This window comes from Scomber scombrus, chromosome 15 (assembly GCF_963691925.1).
Source record: "Scomber scombrus chromosome 15, fScoSco1.1, whole genome shotgun sequence".
In the NCBI taxonomy this organism is placed as follows: domain Eukaryota; kingdom Metazoa; phylum Chordata; class Actinopteri; order Scombriformes; family Scombridae; genus Scomber; species Scomber scombrus.
Window position 1 is genome coordinate 23,622,693 of NC_084984.1, and position 20,865 is coordinate 23,643,557.

At 36.7% G+C, this 20,865-nt stretch overlaps 3 protein-coding genes across 13 annotated transcripts; 1 reads left to right on the top strand and 2 right to left on the bottom strand.

Annotated features, from left to right (window-relative positions):
* Window positions 1-1,269: 1,269 nt before the first annotated feature.
* On the bottom strand, window positions 1,270-8,395 carry enoph1 (enolase-phosphatase 1). The gene is made up of 6 exons (XM_062434976.1): window positions 8,102-8,395; window positions 6,571-6,672; window positions 4,886-5,088; window positions 3,698-3,830; window positions 3,414-3,537; window positions 1,270-2,344 (listed from the first exon to the last, which is right to left on the bottom strand). The coding sequence occupies exons 1-6, from the start codon at window positions 8,183-8,185 to the stop codon at window positions 2,205-2,207; spliced, it is 786 nt and encodes a 261-aa protein (XP_062290960.1). The 5' UTR covers window positions 8,186-8,395; the 3' UTR covers window positions 1,270-2,204.
* A 931-nt stretch (window positions 8,396-9,326) lies between these two features.
* Window positions 9,327-15,606, top strand: LOC133995532 (heterogeneous nuclear ribonucleoprotein D0-like). Of its 10 annotated transcripts, XR_009927158.1 has the most exons (9): window positions 9,327-9,800; window positions 11,524-11,692; window positions 11,988-12,149; window positions 12,320-12,451; window positions 12,529-12,628; window positions 13,591-13,737; window positions 13,849-13,948; window positions 14,300-14,401; window positions 15,209-15,603. XR_009927158.1 is itself a non-coding variant. In XM_062434969.1 (8 exons), the coding sequence occupies exons 1-7, from the start codon at window positions 9,634-9,636 to the stop codon at window positions 13,920-13,922; spliced, it is 948 nt and encodes a 315-aa protein (XP_062290953.1). In that variant the 5' UTR covers window positions 9,327-9,633; the 3' UTR covers window positions 13,923-13,944; window positions 14,300-15,606. The 10 variants fall into 10 exon arrangements, 9 of the variants coding, with proteins under 9 accessions (XP_062290953.1, XP_062290950.1, XP_062290955.1 ...); XM_062434969.1 differs by having other exon boundaries at window positions 13,852-13,944; window positions 14,300-15,606; XM_062434966.1 differs by having other exon boundaries at window positions 13,849-13,944; window positions 14,300-15,605.
* A 93-nt stretch (window positions 15,607-15,699) lies between these two features.
* Window positions 15,700-20,544, bottom strand: si:ch73-234b20.5 (uncharacterized protein LOC449923 homolog). 2 transcript variants are annotated; one of them, XM_062434978.1, is made up of 3 exons: window positions 20,466-20,544; window positions 19,487-19,654; window positions 15,700-16,641 (listed from the first exon to the last, which is right to left on the bottom strand). In XM_062434978.1, exons 1-3 carry the CDS (start codon window positions 20,466-20,468, stop codon window positions 16,504-16,506), a joined length of 309 nt encoding a protein of 102 aa, XP_062290962.1. In that variant the 5' UTR covers window positions 20,469-20,544; the 3' UTR covers window positions 15,700-16,503. The 2 variants fall into 2 exon arrangements, with proteins under 2 accessions (XP_062290962.1, XP_062290961.1); XM_062434977.1 differs by lacking the exon at window positions 20,466-20,544 and adding an exon at window positions 20,045-20,178.
* Between the last annotated feature and the right edge of the window lie 321 nt (window positions 20,545-20,865).

The following is a 20,865-nucleotide window of genomic DNA, read 5'->3' on the forward strand; positions in this document are numbered from 1 at the left end:
TTTATCCAAGGCAGGTATCACAGGGTGGTTTAAAGAGATTTTTGGTCAGTTTTAAGAAGGGAAGTACCCTTAAAAGGGACAAAAATTAATGAAAATCACACCTGAATTTTCTCTTTATTTGGTATTTGATTTGAAACTAATTAAGGTATACATTAAGGGGTTGTTGTCGTGGTTTTTGCACCATTTTAATGTCCTCTTCACCCCTTAAACCATGCAACTAAGCCATTAAAAATCCTTTTTTTTTTAAAAATACATTAATTTTCCCCCTTAGAAACCAATTACATCCATCATTATTAATGGTTGAGTTGATGAAACTTTAAGTTAAAAAAACAACTAAGGTTATTTTTAGCATGTCTAACTGTCTTCTTCTTTTCCTGATATATTCATATTTAAATAAATACAGTTTGTGTGTAACTGTTGTGTGTTCAGTTCCCTGTTTACCAGATTTACCTGTTTTTGGGGGCTCGGGGGCAAAAACTGACTGTTGAGCTGTTGTTGCCTCCAAGTGCCAGTAAAGTAGACACACACACATACACACTCAACCCTGTTAGCTTTCAGCACATTAAAAACTCACTGAGCTCAGTGTCTCATCTCAGTCTGCTGGAGCCTAAACACTTACACACACCACTCTCATTAAATTATAATGCTGTAATAATTCCTCCTGTTCTTACTGACCATTAGAAGATCCCTTCATAATGCACTTACAATGTAAGTGATGGAGGACTAAATCCACAGTCCTCCTTCTAAAGCTAATATGAGTCTAATCTTCATCTTCTTTGTTTCAATGTTACAGTGTTTTTAGTAGCAAAGTCTTTGTGTTACTATACTTCCACCACAGCCCAACAGGGAAACACTAAGAGGGAATCTGATGCTAAAAAGACTGTAAATGTGTCAGATATCACTTGATATGACTAACTCAGACTGATGAAGCTCTATAGAAGCTGATCATCTACTTTTTAAATGACTGTGTGGACACACTGTGGAATTTGTCCTCCATCACTTTACAGTAAAAGCACATTTGAAGATCTTTTAATAGCCCCAAAAATCAGTTTCAGTCAGCCTGATTTTGTCTGGACTTTCGGTCTGCAGGAAAATCTTATTAAATATTTATATTTTGGTTTTGATTTTATGTTTTTTGTTCTTGTTGGGTCCGGTCAAATTTACAATCATTTTCTAGATATTATAGAAAAAATGTGATATTTCAACCCAAATCAGACCGGATTCATTCTTAAAAGCGGAGGTGATTTTAATCGAACATGAACATTTGCACATTTGAGGCTTTTAAGTGAGACAAAAAGGCATTTATTGGAAGATCATCATTTCCTGAATTAATACCAGTTATTTACTCCACACATAAATCATCAATTTGGCAACTTTTTTTCTTCTTTCTTTCTTTTTCTAAAGTAACTTTTCATGAACTACGTTACAGATAAACAACGAGGATGGCACATTTAAATAGATATACCTGTGAGAGAGGAAGAGGAGGAAGAGGAGGAGGAGACTAATTAAGACAAAACGATGATGAAATGAGAACTTCCTGCTCAGTGCTTCTATACTCGTAGCTCTATTCACTAAAAACATTATTATCATTATTATTATTATTATTACACTGTTCGAACGGCTTTAACCAACAGAGTAAAACTTTTTACGTCTGCTATGAGCGTGACTGTGACATCTTTACAAAAAACAGGTGACATACACACACATAGATATTTATAATAACTCGCACACACGTACACACGACGACTGGAAAGTTTGATTTAACTTCAAAAAACAAAACAAAAAAAAGGTTCAGAAGTGGCGAATAAATCGACGTGTTGTGTGCAGCAGTTCCCTTCAGGGCTCGAAGCTTCTTAATTCAGCCCCTTTTTTTTTTTTAACAGCTGTGGCCTTTTAATGAGAGTGATGATCCGTTTATAGTTCCCGCTCCGCTTCCACTTCCTGTTAGATGTGTGAAAATCATCCTGAAAAGAAAATGCATTGACGGGGATTTCCTCCAGCCGTGTTTGCATCTTCATTTCTTGCACCTTTTTAAACCGTCAATGTGGGTAAAGCTATAAAAAAAAATAATAAAGAAGGAGGAAGGAGGAGGAGGAGGAGGAGGAGGAGGAAGAGGAGGAGGTAAAAGAAGAGGCGGGATGGGTCATTATTTATGAAATTAAGTCAGAGAAGTTCTCGCTGTCGTTCCTCCACGTGTGTCTGCGTTAAGCTCGTCCCGTCAGCTCCAGCTGGTTAAAGGACGTGATGAGGGTGTAGTGGGAGCGCTCTTCATCTGTCAGCTCCATGTTTCCGGGCCTGACGACCACCGCCACGTTCACACCGACGTCCTCGGCCGCTTTCGCCTCTGCAACGACAAAATATGACAGTCAGTAGATCTACACATGAAGATTAGAACTTATGCAAGCTGAAATATCATCTTTTATGGCGCTTTTCCACTATACAGTTCTAGCACTACTCGGTTTTTTTTGCTTCTCCATTAGTACCTGGTACCTGGTACTTTTTTAGTATCTGCTCTGCCGAGGTTCCTAGTGAGCCGTCCCACACAAGAATCAAACCCAGCATTTTTAAATACCAGCAACAGCGTTACAGAGATTTGTTTCTCTTCTCTTGCTTTGTGTGTGACAGAAAGCCTCATACAGCAGCAAGTACACCATCGCCTCCATGTCCTCCATTGTTTATGTGTTTTGTGTCGCATATAAGCCGTTGCTATGACGACCCCGCTCATGTTGAGGAGGAACTATGAAGTAATGGAAAACGAAACCGAGTCGAGCTGAGTAGTGCTAGAACTGTATAGTGGAAAAGCACCATTACTTTTCATATAATGTCCATATGACTACATTTTTTATTCAGTTTCTACAAAGTGGTCGCTAGTCTCCCCGATCCCTGATTATTATTTTCATCATTATTTACAGATTGTTCTTGTTCTTGATGTACAGTCATTCAATGTGTAGAGGTTTGTTAAATAAATCTACACATGAACCTGACCTATGAATCTTAAATGCAAGGAAAGACACCAAGTAATAAAAAAGTTTGAAAGTCAAACTGAGTCAAACAGCAGAGATGAAGAAGAAGACGATGATGATGATGTCGACGGCTTCAGGCTGGTAAACATTCAGGATGTAAACAGTGAAAAACTGAAAATACTCTGTAAATGTTTTAAGAGGACGAAGCTCGAGGACACTCAACTAAACTTCTGTTGTTTGAGGTTTCAGGTAAACTTTATTTACACATAACTGCAGGTGTAACAGCTCCTTTAATAAACTCTGCTGCCTCGTACTTACTTATAAAGGCAGATTATAATCACTACAACTAATAAAAGTATAGTATTAAATCATTTTAAGGAATAAAAACCTGATTCCAGCACCATGTTGGATAAACTTGGATAAAAGTGTGTAAATGTGAATATTACGCACCTCGAGTGACGTCTGTCAGGAATGTGATTTCCTCCGGTTGGCAGCCGATCCTCTCAGCGATTCTTTCGTAGCTTTTGCCGTCAACCTTTGCACCTATACTGGTGTCGAAGTGACCATCGAATAACTGAGAGGAGGAGAAATAAAACACACATCTTATTAACCAGAATAAGATCTATGACAGATAAAAAGCTAGAAGATGTGATGTGAAGTGTGAAAATCGATGTTTTTGTATTGAAATATCTTAAATTATCTGTATTGTGAGTGTTTAAATATTTTGTACTTACATCTAAAACGTCTCCTTCCACAGAATATCCGAACAGAAGTTTCTGAGCCTCCACGCTGCCGGAGGAGTAGATGAAGACTTTCAGGCCTTTTCCTCGCCATCGTTTGATAGACGGAACGACGTCCGGGTAAATCCTGTTTACAACAACACCAACATTAAAGATTAAAACCTAATAATTCTATTTCATTTTGTAAAGGCACATCAATCCTCAAAGTCTCACAACCTCAGAAATTAAAGATTTGTGATGAATTTCAGCAGGATTTACAGCTGTTTTCTAGACATTTTTCAGAACTTATTATAGTAAAAAATATGCAATATTTCAATTAATTCAGAGTGGATTCATTTTTTAAAGGGGAAGTGAGGTGATTTTAACATTATATGCACCTGATCAGTGATTTTAATCCAGTCCAGAGTGAATATGAGTCATTTTTTTACACCCAACCCATTTTTAATTACAGTAAGGTATAGGCCTATTTAGAAACCAATTAAAACCAGAATCAGGAAGGTAAGACGCCTTTAAAGCTCATCAAACAGGCTCTAATGGCTCTGTGCTGTTTGATCCATGTTTTTTTTTGTGCCTATATTTGTTCACATTTTGTGAGTTAGCAATTAGCAGCTCCTGTTGTGTAATCTACCCATAAAATGTACAGACAACTATCACTAAATGATTTCTGAGTGGATTTAAGGAGGTTTATTAGTGACGGACGCAGAAGATAATGTGACATCCTCAGGAAGTGTAAGTCAGACTCAAATGAGACTAATGATATTTCATTGTCTGTGTTTTGACGGATCATATCCTGCCGCCTGGAACGGGGAGTTAACTCACAGGAGGAGCACCAGTAATTATTTCACTCCTCGCCTCTCGCCCTGAAATTAAATATGAATCCTCTCTGAAAGTTTACAAACACGCTAAATTATAATTATTATCACTTTATTTGTTCTAATTAGGCGGCAGACGACATAAACCACAGAATATTAGACGTTTTAAAAAGGAAAATGAACATTAACATGATCAGAAGCTGCACACTTCTGTTATAATGAAGTTCACAGCTGTAGAGAAACACATCTGAGCTAATTCATTCTTTATATTTGGGGAGTAAACAGCATTAACGTTCCCTTACAGCCTTCCTATTAACTTTTAACTCAGCTTCTGTATAAATGGAGTAAAAAAATCGATCAGCGTACTTACTCGCCTTTGATTCTCCCCGCACTATAAGCTGCTCTCCACATGTGACCCTGCAGTTGTTTGAGTGCTGTGGACTTCCTGTCTGCGGCCATCTGCCACAGCACATTATCCATTACTTCCCTAATGGCCTTCTCCTCGTCTGTGTGAACCGTCTGGTCCACAGCGTGGACGGGGCACGCCCGGTTCTGCTTCATGTCCTCTTCCATCTGAAACAACAGGCAGAGAAGTTTAACAGAGAAGCTTTCATGGTGTGATGTTTTATATTGTTGGTTTTTTTTGGGTTATAAACTCTTAAGAAGTCCCAGAAAACTAAAGTTATTGTTAATTTTAAGGTTTGAGGAGCACAACATTGACATTCACTGATCTAGAGCTAAGATTAATTGAATAGATAGATAGATAGATAGATAGATAGATAGATAGATAGATAGATAGATAGATAGATAGATAGATAGATAGATAGATAGATAGATAGATAGTAACATCATGTAAAAACACATCTCTAACTATACAACTATATATAAAAATTACCGAAAAGTTATAGTAATAAAAAGAATATATGTGTTTACATGTAATAAATAATAATAAAGTACTCAAAAAGTGCTAACATCTATACTGAGTACATTTTACATGTATTCTTTACTTCATTCATGCAGCTGTTTGTGGTTTAATTGCTGCAAATGACGATTATTTTCATTATAGACTGATCTGCTGATCATTTTCTGAATTAATTAATTGTTTAGTTGAAATAGTGAAGGAAAGAAAAACTGAAAAATGCTTTTTATAATTTATTAGAAGTCATGGTGACGTCTGCAAGAATCTTATCAAGAGTCCAAAAATCCAAATATATTCAGTTTACTGTCATATAAAAACACAGAAACCTCAAATCCTGTTCAAGATGCTGCAACCAGCAACTGTTTTCCTTTTGAAATGACTAAAACGATTGTTAGATTATCAAAATAGTTGCCGATTCATTTTCTGCTGACCAACTAATCAATTAAGTAAACCGTATTCATACTGACCCCATTTTAGGAGACCAAAAGTAACTGCAAAAATAAAATGTAAGTTTTCTGTATTTAACATTTGACTGCAAATACTTAAATTTGAATAAATGTATCTCCTGTGTAAAGTAGCAGCGATAACATGACACAGCAGCAGTAGAAGGGAGGCTCTGTTGAAACAAATAATCTTCTATTTGCAGGTATGTGACATGTTATATGGATATCACTATTTAAATGAAACACGGGGCAAAGTCTTCCCTCCTTCACTGTTAAGCTGTTGAGGTATTTGTTTCAGACTTAAGTGGACTGTGTGTACAGACTGATGGATTAACCTCACACCCAACACTTCTGAGTGCTGATAATGCAGAGGATAAACACTAAGTGATTATTAAGCTGAGTTACAACCTGCAAGAACTTTTAAATGAAGTAAAACTTGTCCTTAAATCCAAGCGGAAAGTGAAAAAGCTCCAGCAACACTCGTAGTACAGAAGAACTTTATTAATAGACCAGAGCGTTTCAGCTTGCGTCCTGCAGGACCGAATCGCACTGGTCTATTAATAATGCCTTTTTCCCCTTCTCCATGCACCTTGGAAGTAGGTGAAGTAACACCAGAAACCTCCGACCCACACACAAACACACACACACAAACACACACACACACACACACACACACACACAAAGACTCTTTACCTGTTTCTTTAGAAGATGAACATCCTGTTTGCACTCGTCTTCTTCCCAGTGAGTCGACAGGTAATCTTCAAGATGTTCCCTGATGTACGGAAATAAGATATCCTGGGGGAAAAAGACAATACATACTCATTAGATGTGTCATCAGAGGCCTTTTAAAGATAAACTGGGTCTAATAATTCACAAAATCAATATGAGAGTGAAAATAAGTTGAATAATTAGTCATTTATTCATATTTGTGTCCATCTGCTGTGTAAGATTATTGCCTTAATAGCACCAAAATGAACTGGGCTGCATTCAGGTCATAAGGGAAGGATGGGATATATGTCAACTAAGTTTAAGATCACATCTAATAATTAAAGTTGACAGTGTAGATTTTAGTTGGTTATGTAAGGCTCTAAAAATACTGTGTTTTCACTGGGCAATGTACTATTATGAGCATTAAATTTGGGTTCAGATACATTGTTCCAAAATCATATATAAAACTTATAAGATATTGATGCTATTTCCAAGTGGGAATCCGTATTTTACTATAACTCGGATATGAGCATTACATTTTAATTTAAGTGTATTGAACGATGGATTATTGCGTGCTTGACTTATCCATTTTTTGTTTGTTTTTTGGCATTTACGTGCTATAAAATAGAAAGTCTGATATTGTTTTTAAACTTTCCAGAAAAGTTAGACTTCCCAAATCATATTTAACCCTAAAACAGGCAACATGCACCAGGAGATACATACATATATACATTTGTTTAAATACCTTAATAGGGAGCAACGTTCCATGGTGGAGATACAACTAATAAAATCCAAAATATGCCAAATATTTTTAAATTATTTGTGGAAATGTTTTACTTTTGTGCACTTGAGATGCATAGTAACATCGAAGTGAATAAAAAGTAAATAAAAAGAATAATTAACATCTCATTTTCCACTCCTGCCTGTTTAAAGGGTTAAAAACTTAGATATTGATGCTATTTCCAAGTATGAATCTGTATTTTACTATAACTCTGATATGAGCATTAAATTTGAGTATAAGTACACTGAACGATAGATTATTGCATGCTTAAGTCTTAAATTTGTTCTGTTTGTTTTTTGGCGTTTACAGGTTATAAAATACCTTTAAAACTTTCCCAAAAAGCCAAACTTCCCACATCACATTTAAAAACGTGGATATTGACACTATTTCCAAGAGGGAATCTGTATTTTACGATAACTCTGCTATCAATTGAACGCCTCTCTCTTCTCCACCAGTTGTGTGGACTCTTAAATATTATAACATATATATATTTTAACGTGCTGGTTAAACACAAAGGAAAAACAGGGTGAATAATGAAGACAAAATAAGGGTTAAAAACTTGTATATTGATGCTTTTTCCAAGTGTGAATTTGTATTTTCCGATAACTCTGATAGGATATGAACGCCTCTCTCTTCTCCACCAGACTCTTAAATATTATAACAAATATATATTTTAATGAGCAGTTTAAACACAAAGGAAAAACTGGGTGATTAATAAAAGACAAAAAAACTCACCTTAACAAATGTGATAGGTGTGGTTGTGCCTTCAATGTCCAGCAAGAGTGCGCTGGTGCAGGCAGGGATTGAAACAGTGGCCATTTTTTAGGGTTAGGGGCCTGCAGAAAGCTTCACCAAAGATCCTCTCCGGTTGTCAGAGCGGGAGCCGACGGGTTGGTAGGAACCGGTACCGGGAAAAGGAGTGTGTCCACCGGGTTATAAGGCAGTCAGCAGCTCAGTTTCATGGCCTCCTCCTCGGCTGCAGACACATGTTCAAACTGTCAGAGAGGATCCAGCTCAGACTGCTGTCACTACAGCAGAATGGGGATGGGAGCCGCGCTTGCGCAGGAGGGGGCGATTGTTTTGTTTTTTTGTTTTTTGAAAGATAGGTACGGTAACTGCGCAGGGACAAACTACACACAGCCGCCAGACTCTATCAAAGAGCAGGAAGACAGGAAAGAAAGAAAGAAAGAAAGAAAGAAAGGACAGATTGAAGGAAGAAAGAGAGAAAGGAAAGAAAGGAAGAAGAAAGAAACAAACAAAGAAAGGACAGATGGAAGGAAGAGAAAGAAGGAAGGAAGGAAGGAAGGAAGGAAAGATGGAAGGAAGGAAAGATTGAAGGAAAGATGGAAGAAAGAAAGAAAGAAAGAAAGAAAGAAAGAAAGAAAGAAAGAAAGAAAGAAAGAAAGAAATGACAGATGGAAGGATAGAAGTAAGAGAAAGAAGGAAGGAAGGTAGGAAGGAAGGGAGGAAGGAAGGAAGAAAGAAAGTCTACTATTGTCTTTTGCACTCGCACAATTTTATTTTATTTTATTGTTTTTATTGCATGGTATTATTTTTACTCATGTTTTTTGTCTTTTAATTTATATTTTATATGTAATTTTATGCCTCATGTGAGCTGTTATGTCTTTTATGTATTCTTCTGTACAGCACTGTGGTTGTTTTAAAGTGCTTAACAAATATAAAGTTGGATTGGATTTTGCACTCACTTATTATTTATTGTTCATTATTCTTTCTATTCATGCACTTTTTATGTTTTGCTATCCACGTGCTGCTGCAATAATATAAATGTCCCCACTGTTGGACTAATACAAGAATAGTGTATCTTATCTTAATATACTGTATATATTAAGTCATAATAATTCACACTCCTGTACAGTAGATGGCGGAGTGTACCTTTAATGTTGGTATCTGTTTCCTTCAGTGACACAAATGAAGAAGAAGACCCTGATGAAAACAAAAACGACGCTGACTAAAATCACCTTTCACAAACTGAAGCAACAGAAACTCATTTATTTTTTACAGAAGCACTTTTTATTGTTTTGGCTGCATCCTGTCTGACGTCGCTCCTTTTTTCCCCTAATAAGGGCAGCTACTAATCAGCATCCGGCGCTTTAATTAAATCTAACAAACATATGATATAAATCAGCTGTAGCCATTAGCTCACTGCTTCTGACGTTGCTTTGAGTTTCACAGCTTGGTTGTTTTTTTTAATTTAGGTGACAACTTTTTATTTTTTGTAGTGACTCTAAAACAACAACAACAACATCATGTCGGATGATTATGAATTCAGTGAAGACCCGACCCCGACTAGGATGGAGGAGGACGGAGAGGCCAACAGCGACGACCCGATGTCTGCAGCCGGGGACTGCGGCCCAGCGGGGGGCGAGGCCGAGGGCTCGAGGATAGACGCCAGTAAGAATGAAGAAGATGAAGGGTACGAAAATATCTGCTACACCAGTGTTACACAGAATTATGTCAACGCAATAGAACGTTAAACTAGCCATGCAGGTAGATGTTATTAATAGATCACAGCTGTGTTATTATGCGTAGACACCAAATGAGGACAGTTCAGTCTGCTGCTGGTTACAGGATAACAGTGGAGAATAGTAACTAAGTATAATTTTGAGGTACTTGTACTGTAGAATAGAATAGAATAGAACAAAAATATAAACACATATACATTTGTACACACATCCATACAGTAAGTAAAAGGCCTGAGTTACTCTGCAATGTGCTGTATATTGCATGGATTAAATATAAATAAATAAATAGACTATGTACAGTATGTGTTGTGTGTGTGTGTGTGTGTGTGTGTGTGTGTGTGTGTGTGTGTGTGTGTGTGTGTGTGTGTGTGTGTGGTATTTCCATGTGATGCTACTTTCTACATCTCAGAGGGAAATATTGTACTTTCTACTCCACTACATTTATTTGACAGCTTTATTTACATTTCAGATGAAGATTTGACACAATGGATAATATAACAAGCTTTTATAATACAACACATTGTTAAAGATGAAACAACAAAAAGCAGTGTGTAGTCGGACTCACATTTTCCCTCTAAACTTCTCACATGGTTTCATTTCAATAAATGTTTAAACGTTTAACTACCTGGGTAGATGTCAATAATAGAGCACAGCTGTGTTATTATATGTAGACACCAAATGAGGATAGTACAGTCTGCTGATAGTTACAGTATGACAGTGGAGGGGGGGGGGGGGTTAGTCAATATGTGTAGTATTTGATGTATGTGATGCTACTTTCTACATTTATGAGGGAAATATTGTACTTTCTACTCCACTACATTTATTTGACAGCTTTAGTTACTTTTCACATGCAGATTTGACACAATGGATAATATAACAAGCTTTTAAAATACAACACATAATTTCACAATATTTCAGCAAAAAAGATTAGAGAAAAATTCCAAAAAACTGAAAACACATTTGTGTATCAGAGCTTTGTTTTTTCTTCTTTCCTCTCCAATTAATCATCTCACCACCCCTCACATTTATCTGCTGACCCTTTGGAGGGGCCCCACCCCTAGGTTGTGAACCACTGGACTAAACTAGCTAACTGTATATAAAGTAGTGTAAACTAGCTCCACCTCCAGCAGCTACAACAGTAACATGCTGCTCTAACACTGATGCTTCACTATTAATCATCTAATGATGTCATATATAATAATATATCAGTCAGAGGGACCAAACCACTACTTTTACTGTAATAATGCATACTACATCACTCATAATACTGCAGTACTTTTACTGTAATACTGCATACTACATCACTCATAATACTGCAGTACTTTTACTGTAATACTGCATACTACATCACTCATAATACTGAAGTACTTTGACTGTAATACTGCATACTACATCACTCATAATACTGCAGTACTTTTACTGTAATACTGCATACTACATCACTCATAATACTGCAGTACTTTGACTGTAATACTGCATAATACATCGCTCATAATACTGCAGTACTTTTACTGTAATACTGCATAATACATCGCTCATAATACTGCAGTACTTTGACTGTAATACTGCATACTACATCGCTCATAATACTGCAGTACTTTTGCTGTAATACTGCATACTGCATCACTCATAACACTTGTGTTCCTGACCTGAAACCTTTTATTTTGTCATTAGGAAAATGTTTGTTGGAGGCCTCAGTTGGGACACGACTAAGAAGGACCTGAAAGATTACTTCTCTAAGTTTGGGGAGGTTGTAGACTGCACTTTAAAACTGGACCCGATGACCGGCCGCTCCAGGGGCTTCGGCTTCGTGCTCTTCAAAGAGGCCGAAAGTGTTGACAAGGTATTATCCTGCTGCAATAAGTAGTGTTTACATCACATGTCATTTGCAAATGAATACACATGAAATACCACATTTACAGCACTGATTTATAATGTTAAATGTATCTGTTACATAGGGAATTCATCTATTTTGGGGTTATTGCCAGCTCCAATTTGTGCCTCTCATATAATATTACATTTGAGTCACAGAGCTAAACATCTAACCTTTCCTGGTTGTATGTTCATAAAACCAGAAGGACATTTGACAACACTTACTGCTCTTCTGATGGTATTTTCTGTTACCTTTTTTAATGAAGGTTGCCACACAGAAGGAGCACAAACTCAACGGGAAGGTCATTGATCCCAAAAAAGCCAAGGCAATGAAGAGCAAGGAGCCTGTAAAGAAGATTTTTGTCGGCGGTCTCTCTCCAGACACTCCTGAAGAGAAAGTCAGAGAGTACTTTGGTGCCTTCGGAGAGGTACGTGTCACCTTAAACTACTGCGGTTTATTAGGTGTATGTTGACACTGTATTTAATGCTCTGTATTAATTAGTTTCTAGTGCGTCTGCATGACTGTCTAGAGCTTATAAATCAGAATTTACCTGCCCTGTAGCTCCTTTATCTTAACTTAAATTCATGGTTCGAACAGGTGGAGTCTATTGAACTTCCCATGGAGAACAAAACAAACAAAAGGAGAGGCTTCTGCTTCATTACATTCAAAGAGGAAGATCCCGTCAAAACAATCATGGAGAAAAAGTACCACAACATCGGACTAAGCAAAGTACGAGCCCTTATTAACATCTTTCATAATGCATACATGAACAGTAAGGGAAATCAACTTACCTTTTGTTCCCTCAGTGTGAAATAAAGGTGGCGATGTCTAAGGAGCAGTACCAGCAGCAGCAGTACTGGGGAGGCCGAGGCGGATACTCGTCCAGGTCTCGAGGTAGAGGCGGCGGTGAGTAGAGAAAACGTTTGTGGTTACGCAGAAAGACTCGAATCACGCTACCTGTTCATCATTTGAGTCCCTACTGAATAATAATGTCTTAATAACAATATAAAGTGAAGGACTTGCTACTGCATCACTACTTAAGTCATAAATTCATCTTCTCCACACAGCTAGTTAATTCGTTTTAAACATTTACGACTAATTTGACTCTAGTCACTCTGTTACTGTTACTGTTCACTCTACATAGATAATGGGTCTTATTTTATTTAGTGTTTTTTAGGCAGGGAAAGTGACTGTATGGCCTTAAGCTAATTACTAACCATTCATGGTGTCTTTGATTCATGTCTGACTGAGGATCTTTGTAGCATAAAATGCCCAAAAATGTAATAATAAATTACATCAAAAAAGTTTTTTATAGCAGAACAAACCACTTCTGAAAAACAAACATTAAGATTTGATACTGGAAGATATTTTTTAGTTTTTTTTATGGAGTGAAACCAGTGTGGGATGGATGGATGGATGGATGGATGGATGGATGGATGGATGGATGGATGGCTGGATGGATGGATGGATGGATGGACGGATGGACGGATGTTAAAAGGAAATTAAAATGTTATGGCAGCCACTTGACATGAATAAAAATATAAATCCAGTGAGGTAGGTAAAAGAAACACAATATAAATACAATTAAAGGCTAAATGATATACTATAACTGAATAGACTAACTTAAATGTACAAAATAATTAAAAACAGAATAGAGACTACAGACATAACCATAATATACAATTACAATTTTCTGAGTATACACTGCTCTGTGGTGTTAATATGTTATAGTATTACTGTACATTAGTGCAGGTGGATATAGCTAATGTAGTGCAAAAGGTGCATGATCATCCATGGACATTAGAATTGAGGTCACTTGATTAAAAATGCAATGAAAAGTATTTAATTTAAATTCGATGTAATTGCAGGTCCCAATCAAAATTGGAACCAGGGTTACGGGAACTACTGGAATCAAGGCTATGGAAATTATGGATACGGTAATCAAGGATATGGAGGATATGGTGGCTATGATTACTCTGGGTACAACAACTATTACGGCTATGGTGACGACAGCAGTAAGTAATCTCATTAGTGAGACACCCTGATGTGCTTCAGCTTCATATCATCCCTTCTTTTTATTCTCTATTATTTGTTCTATTACTTTACTTTGTTATTTTGTACTACTGTTGTAGATCAATCTGCTGGATACGGCAAGTCGCCACGACGTGGTGGTCACACCAACAGTTACAAGCCGTATTAAATGGGGAAACCCTCATATTCAAGTAGGTATGTAAGAACAAAAATACACTACTTACTTAAAATTTAAAGTAGTTATATTTACTTTGCTGTTTGGTAACATTATGTATAATTTCCTCTTATAAATTTCTTTTTCTCAGCACCCTGAAGTGCTTTACAGTAGTGGTAACATAGAGGCTACAGTCTTGTGGCGATTATTTTAACAGCCGGCCTTCTGCTGCCTCTTTTGCACCTTCTTTTCTTTTTTTTTTTAAACTGTAAAGTTAACAGGTAAAGTACTGCTACTACAGTAAATGGATGCCAAAGTTATGGATGTGCAAGGAAACAGAAAAGGAAGTATGTTGTCTCCTAACTCTGACATACCTTGTTTGTACCTGCCAGCGGAGCTTCCTTGCAGGCCATGAGCTGACTCCCAGATACTCTCAGGGCCCGCTCAATGCGGACCGGGTACGAGAAGCATACGCTCTCGAATGCTGCCATTTGGTATGGTCTTACAACATCCTGTATCAGCATTTCTAAACTAAACAATATGGGACACGTCCAGCTTTGTCATCTTTCTTTCCATTTTAATTTGTTTGCAACTGTATGTAATGTAAAACTTAAATTATACACATGTAATTGTCATTTTTTACAGGCCCTTACTCCCCCACAAGTAATGATTTTAAATATGAAAGTAATAATAACTTATTTGCTTTTCAAAGGATACGTACAGCATTCTCTGGACTTTCCAGTTCCTTATTGTTAATATATGCATTCCTAATCTTATCTAAAATGCTTGTTTCTTTATTTAGCTCTTGTAGCCAGTAGTCCATGAGCTAAAACCTGGTTCGTATTTGGACGCTACTGTGTTGGGGGATAAAGTGCTTTACTTTTGTGTACATGTATTGTTCTGTTTTGTGTTACTGACAGCGATGGAAAAGACTCCTCTTTTGTTAATTTTCCTGTAACAAATTTTCCTCTTAACCTTTTTCGTAAAACAAGAAGAATCAAAGTGTCACCACATTGCCAGAAATTTGCATGTAATGCTTTCTTTAATGTGTACTTTTCAAATCAATTGAAGGTTTCTTCTATTTAATATTTTTTTGGCTTTTGACATTTCACTTCAGGATTTCTAGCTTAATGGACTTTTTAAAACTGTAAAAATGTTAAAATAATTTTGTTTTTTCTTATCATTTTTTACATTGGACATTATAAACACGGGGGATTCCTATTTTGTTTGTGTTTTTTTTTTCTTTTTTTAACAGATTTTTGTTCATCTATAGCTGATTTGTTTCTGTTTGTTTTTTATAGGTGTCAGAGCGATGAAAGGCTGCTGTCAGCTGGTGGAGCATTGGCCACAGTGATGATGGTATCCAGCAAAGATCACTCACTAGCTGATTGTAAGAACATAACTGAAGAGCACTATGACCTACATTTCCTCTATACTTAACCGGAGTATTTGTTGGATCTTACATTTTGTTGGATTTTGACGTTTTTTGCATTTATTTTAGATCACAGCAAAGTTTTAGCAGTTTTTTTTTGTTTTTGTTTTTTGCGTTTCTCATCCCTTCCTTGTTTTTTGTATTTAATGTTCTCAAATTGCTGTTTTTGTGAATTTGCTTCATTTATTAAATAACTTGAAATGTTATATTGTTTGGAACAGAGCACAAATATATATATGTATATATATATATATATATATATACAAATATATATATGTGTATATATATATACACATATATATACACATATATATGTGTATATATATATATATATATGTACATATATAGACAGTACTGTGGTAGCAAAGATACGCGATGTGTTGTTTCACTTTATCCTCTTAATCATTGTCATTTAATACATATGATATACATATGATATTACAGAGTTTGACAGTCATAAACATACAGAATATATATACATTGTATTGAACATGAAAGAAATGTGACAAAATAAAAATAATAAACACTCTTTGGATTTGTGAACCTTTGTGAAATGTGAATTTAGTGGTATTACATCACTTGTCAATGACTGCTGGAGTGTTTAGGAAGTATTTCAGTCAACTTTACGTTATTTTTAAGTAATTTTTTTGTTTCATCACAACATAAAATTACATCACAGACTAACCTAAGAAGCTTTCAGAAGCTACAACATCATGTACCTGCTGAATTTACATATATATTTTGATCTCAAAGGTTCAGTATGTAGAATTTAATGGCATCTAGCAGAACAGACTCGGCAGAAATGGAGTACAATATTTATAAGTATGTTGTAATTAGTGTATAATCACCTGAAAATAAGAATTGTTGTTTTTTCATTACCTTAGAATAAGCTCGTTATATCTCCATAGGGATGTTCCTACAGTAGTAGAGGGTCTATTGCATTTTTTTGTGAGTTTTGCAGCCACTGTAGGTCTTACTACACACTTAGGGGTATTCAGTTGGCTGCAATCTGCAACCTCACCACTAGATGCCACTAAATCCTACACACTGGTCATTTAAAATATATAAAAACATCTTTTCATGTGAGCGGAATTGATCACCCATGAGTGCAATTAAAGGCCACCATCTTTCAGTCCTGAGCAGATAAAGGAGTTCAGATAGGATCTATATAACATTTGTAGCTGCGAGGATGATGAGGATGATGATGATCACCACGATCACACCAATTATTATCATTAATTTAACGTTCTTCCACCAGTATTTCCTGGCCACCCGTGTGGATGTTTTTTGGAATGAGTCAGCCTGAAAAGAGAAATAACAGCAACATAATAAAACGTCAATGATGGAAGAAGTACTCAGATCTACCAAAAAAATATAACGAGTACGAGTACAACAATGTAAAAAGTCTATTTTACAAGTTAAAGACATTCATCTGAAGTATTAACAGCAAAATTTACTGAAAATAACAAACTTTTAAGTACTGATTCTGAAGAAAAATGGTCACTGTGAAAGATATTAATGACAATAGACCGTTGTCCTGTTGTAGTACCGATAATCAATTGGGTAGTTTAATCAAATGGTTCTCAATCTGAGGGTCAGGCACCTCTTAAGGGTCAAGATGATGATAAATCGTAGGTGTTGTGAAAACAAATTTATATTTGCTTTTTAAACTTTGGTCAAATGTTTGCCTCTTTTGTGATATATTGGATTCTTTGACCTCTTTGGCCCTCGAGTCATTTAAACGAAAGCATCTGAGATGTTTTGAGGAGAAATTGCTCTTTGTTGGAGCTGCTAACAACTCAGACTTCTGAAGTTAATTTATTTAAGATTTATTTGGCATGAACAGTATAAGTCAATAACATTTTTAGTTCAAACCTCAATGTAAATGAGTTAGCCAAGAGACTAGTGTACATCTGTACTTAGCAAAGCACAATTTTAAAAAAGGGTTGTGCAGGTCCTTATATATGAGGGGAAAGTGTTTCAATAGTGCGTAGTTTGGATAGAGCAAAAGTAACAACACAGTCTCCTCTTAATGTGGACCTTGTGGCTCTGACATTGTCCTTTCTGGTCACAAACTGGTTCAATGATGGAGGGGCAAAATCATGTAGGATATTAAAAACAAGGCAGGTGTAATTGTTTAGTCTGAGATTGTCCAATGTGTGAGAAGATTATATTTGTTGTGAATAATGTGGAAGTGGTGATTTCTGTGGGGCTTTTTGTCCATGATTTTAAGTGCTTGTTTATAGAAGGACTCGAGCTGGTGCAGACGGGTTAATCCTGCTTGTGACCAACTTGTGATACAGAATGACAGATGGGAGAAAATAATTGTGTGCATATATAAGAGGGTGGCCTCAGCTGGCAGATAGGGATGAATTAATCTGAAATTGGCAAGACCAAACTTCACTTCTTTGTGGTTTTTGAATGTTAGATTTAAATCCAAAATGGATTCTGATACCTCTGTAGAGAGAAACATGCAACTTATTGACATTAGGGTGTAAGCATGATTGGCTCAGCCAGTTTGATACATTGGCCAGCACTTCAGTTAGATTATGTGCAGCCTGTTGTTGAATTTTGGCATGGGTGTAGAGAAAGGTATCATCTGCATACATTTGGAGACTGACAGATGGGCTTATAAATGGGAGGTCATTTGTATATCGGCTGAAAAGGAGTATACAGCTTGCTTCCTGTTTCGATAGGTATGATGCCATCAAGGTGACAGCGGCAGCAGAGAAGTTAAAGGAGGATAGTTTGAATAAGAACGCCTTGTGATTGACTGTATCTAAGACATTCCTGAGGTTTAAAACAGAAAACACTAACTACACCCCCTCTGTCCATTTTTGATTTTATACACTCTAACCAGATTGCATCCATTGAATGATTCGACCTAAACCCAAATTGCATTGGATGCTGATGGGCCTGTAATTGCCAGCATCAGTTGGGGCTCCAGATTTGCATATAGGAGTCACGGCAGCAAACCTCCAGGCATCAGGAACAATGCCCTGCTTGATGAACAGGTTTATCAGATGGGCAGTTGGGCGGATGAGGGTGTTTTTGTGCTTTTCCAGAAATGTGGTGAGAAAAGTCACAGACATCCTTTGTTTTTGAATTATCAATGAGCCGATAATTTTCTCCACTGCTGTGGTTCTGGGATTGAGAAAACTGGTGTTGTGTTGTCAGTAGGGGCTAGTTCAGCGGCTGTGGGTTGAAAGCTTTGAGCCAACTCCTGAACAGACTATGAAAAACCAATTAAAGTTGCCCGAAAATGTCTTAAATATGACAAGGATCACAACATAGACACTGTCACAAGCCAAAAAGGTCGAAAACCACTGGTATAAGTCTATCTTAAATCAATACTGACCATGTACATTGAAAGGTTTATTGATTGCTGTAACAGCTTCTACTGTCCATAGAGAACCTCTCCTAAAGCAATGTCAATGTAAGTGATACAGGAACAAATCCATGCTCCTGGTTCTGTGTGAAAATAAACTCCAAAATTGAGCTGAAGGTAATATCAGTCGTCTGCAGTCAGTATCTTTCAGATTACTGTATTTTTAGTATGAAATTCTCTTTAAGGCTTTCATAGACAGTGTTTTATGCAATGGATCGATGATAACACCAAACAGGAATTCTGTTTTGAGTGTTACGTTGTAAAATATCATCTTGATCTTGACCTAAAATTGTCTTCAGTTGAACTTTAAGAGTCAGTTATTCAATCCACAGGTCAAGACCGGCCTGTGGATTCTCTCTCTCGTCACTTACATTGACATTGCTTTGAGTTTCTTTGTGGCCTGTATGGACAACACAACCAAAAAGACTGTTTGAATGTAAATATGGGCATGGCAGTATAGTTTTAAGATAGACCTGAAAAAACAAAACAGTTTTTATGTTAAATCTTTATCTATAGAAGTAAATAAAGCACTTAGATGAATGTAGTAGAGTCAAAAAGGTACATTTCCCTCTTAAATGTAGTAGAGAAGAAGCATAAAGTGGCATAAAAGGGAAAACTAGTAGTACAATATCTGCACAGTACTTCAGTGAATGCAGTTAGTTACTTTGCTCCACTTTTTAATAGTTTTCTTGTGTTTTGAAGGACGCATATATGAAAACTGCTTTAACAACTGAGAAGATTCTCACTTTGTGTACTTACAGTTGCCTGCAGGTCATCAGTCTTGCCAATAAGATCATCTAATCGGTCGCCCCTCTCCAGCACTTTGTTGATGTTGTCTTTCAGGATGACTTTGACCTCGTTCACCTGACCCTGCACCTGGTCAAGCTTTGACCCGCTGGGGGCCGGTGCTTCAGTGTTTGTGTCAGCCTGTGGAAAAATGGGAGGAAATAACAAGTGGGTCATGTGTTTGTTACCATATAAACTACACAGTGAAAGTCTGTCATTCAACTGTAAGAGCAACACTCTCATTTAAATGACCAAACCTGACTTCCTGTTACTGTGTTAACAGGAAAGAGCGCTATCAGGCTTGACACGGTTTACCAACCCTGTGTGATTGTCACATGAAAACCTCAAACTCAGTGGTTAAAGAGTAAACCTGCTTTAGAGAGTGTGTAGTGGCCATATTTTCCTGCAATAAAGAGTACTTTTAGGCAATATCAAAATGAGGAACAATTCTACTTCGGTGATATGAAAAGAACAATATTTAAGATGAAAACTGAGCTTAACTTCACAGTATTTAAAAAGTTCAACACTTACCATAGCAGCAACGTTTTTTAGTCACAACGAAAATGAATATTCAGCGTCATACGAAAAATAAAACCCCCAACAAAGTCTTGTCAGCCAGTGTAATAAACAAATATAGAGATCCGTGCTTCTTGTGACTGCATGAGTCATACAGTAAGAGCAGAACAAATGTCTGCTGAAGGTTGCACCTTTTCTGTTACTCATTAACTACCTGTTACCTCAATCAAAGTCTCATTGGCTTAAGGAGTCGAACTCAGTTGCCACAAATAGCTGCTTTCATTTCCTGCTTTTCACGAGCTCTGCCACAACCGATGAATGCACAGAAGAGCAAAAATATCCCTAATACGTGGTCTTTTAACACATAAAAAGATCACAAAGCAGTTTAAATGACAAAAACTTGTCAATTAGTGTTAGTTTTGTGTGATTTACATACCATCAGCTGTCAGGATGCAGGCCAAACGCTGTTCTGATGTGTCCGGGCAAAGGGCTGCTCGCTGCACAAAGAGATTTGCAAGGCAATAAAGGGGTGAAGTCACTCGGGTTGCTTCACTTCATTTCCTCGTCCTGTGTTGTCAGCTTGTTTCAGCAGTATAGAAACCAGAAACCGTTTATCATACATGCTTAATGCATGCAGTTTTTAGATTTCAGTGTCAGGAATTTATATACAGTTCTATAATTTATTAAAACTTTTGATTAGATTACATTTAAAAAGTTTTATAAGAGCACCATATCTCATAAGGAAATGTCACACTACCTGCCAGCAGTCTGTTATCTACAGCAATCTGTTTATGAGACTGCATATTCAAGATTAAGTGAAAATATGTGTACTTAAT

Coding starts and splice junctions, on each gene's coding strand:
- enoph1 (XM_062434976.1), bottom strand. CDS start 8,185: ATGGCCACTGTTTCAATCCCTGCCTGCACCAGCGCACTCTTGCTGGAC. Junction 5,089..6,570: donor TTCATCTTCTAAAGAAACAG/GTAAAGAGTCTT, acceptor CTGTTGTTTCAG/ATGGAAGAGGACATGAAGCA. Junction 2,345..3,413: donor CCTGACAGACGTCACTCGAG/GTGCGTAATATT, acceptor TTGTCGTTGCAG/AGGCGAAAGCGGCCGAGGAC.
- LOC133995532 (XM_062434966.1), top strand. CDS start 9,634: ATGTCGGATGATTATGAATTCAGTGAAGACCCGACCCCGACTAGGATG. Junction 12,150..12,319: donor ACTTTGGTGCCTTCGGAGAG/GTACGTGTCACC, acceptor TGGTTCGAACAG/GTGGAGTCTATTGAACTTCC. Junction 12,629..13,590: donor GTCTCGAGGTAGAGGCGGCG/GTGAGTAGAGAA, acceptor ATGTAATTGCAG/GTCCCAATCAAAATTGGAAC.
- si:ch73-234b20.5 (XM_062434978.1), bottom strand. Junction 16,642..19,486: donor CTGATGACCTGCAGGCAACT/GTAAGTACACAA, acceptor TTCTCTTTTCAG/GCTGACTCATTCCAAAAAAC.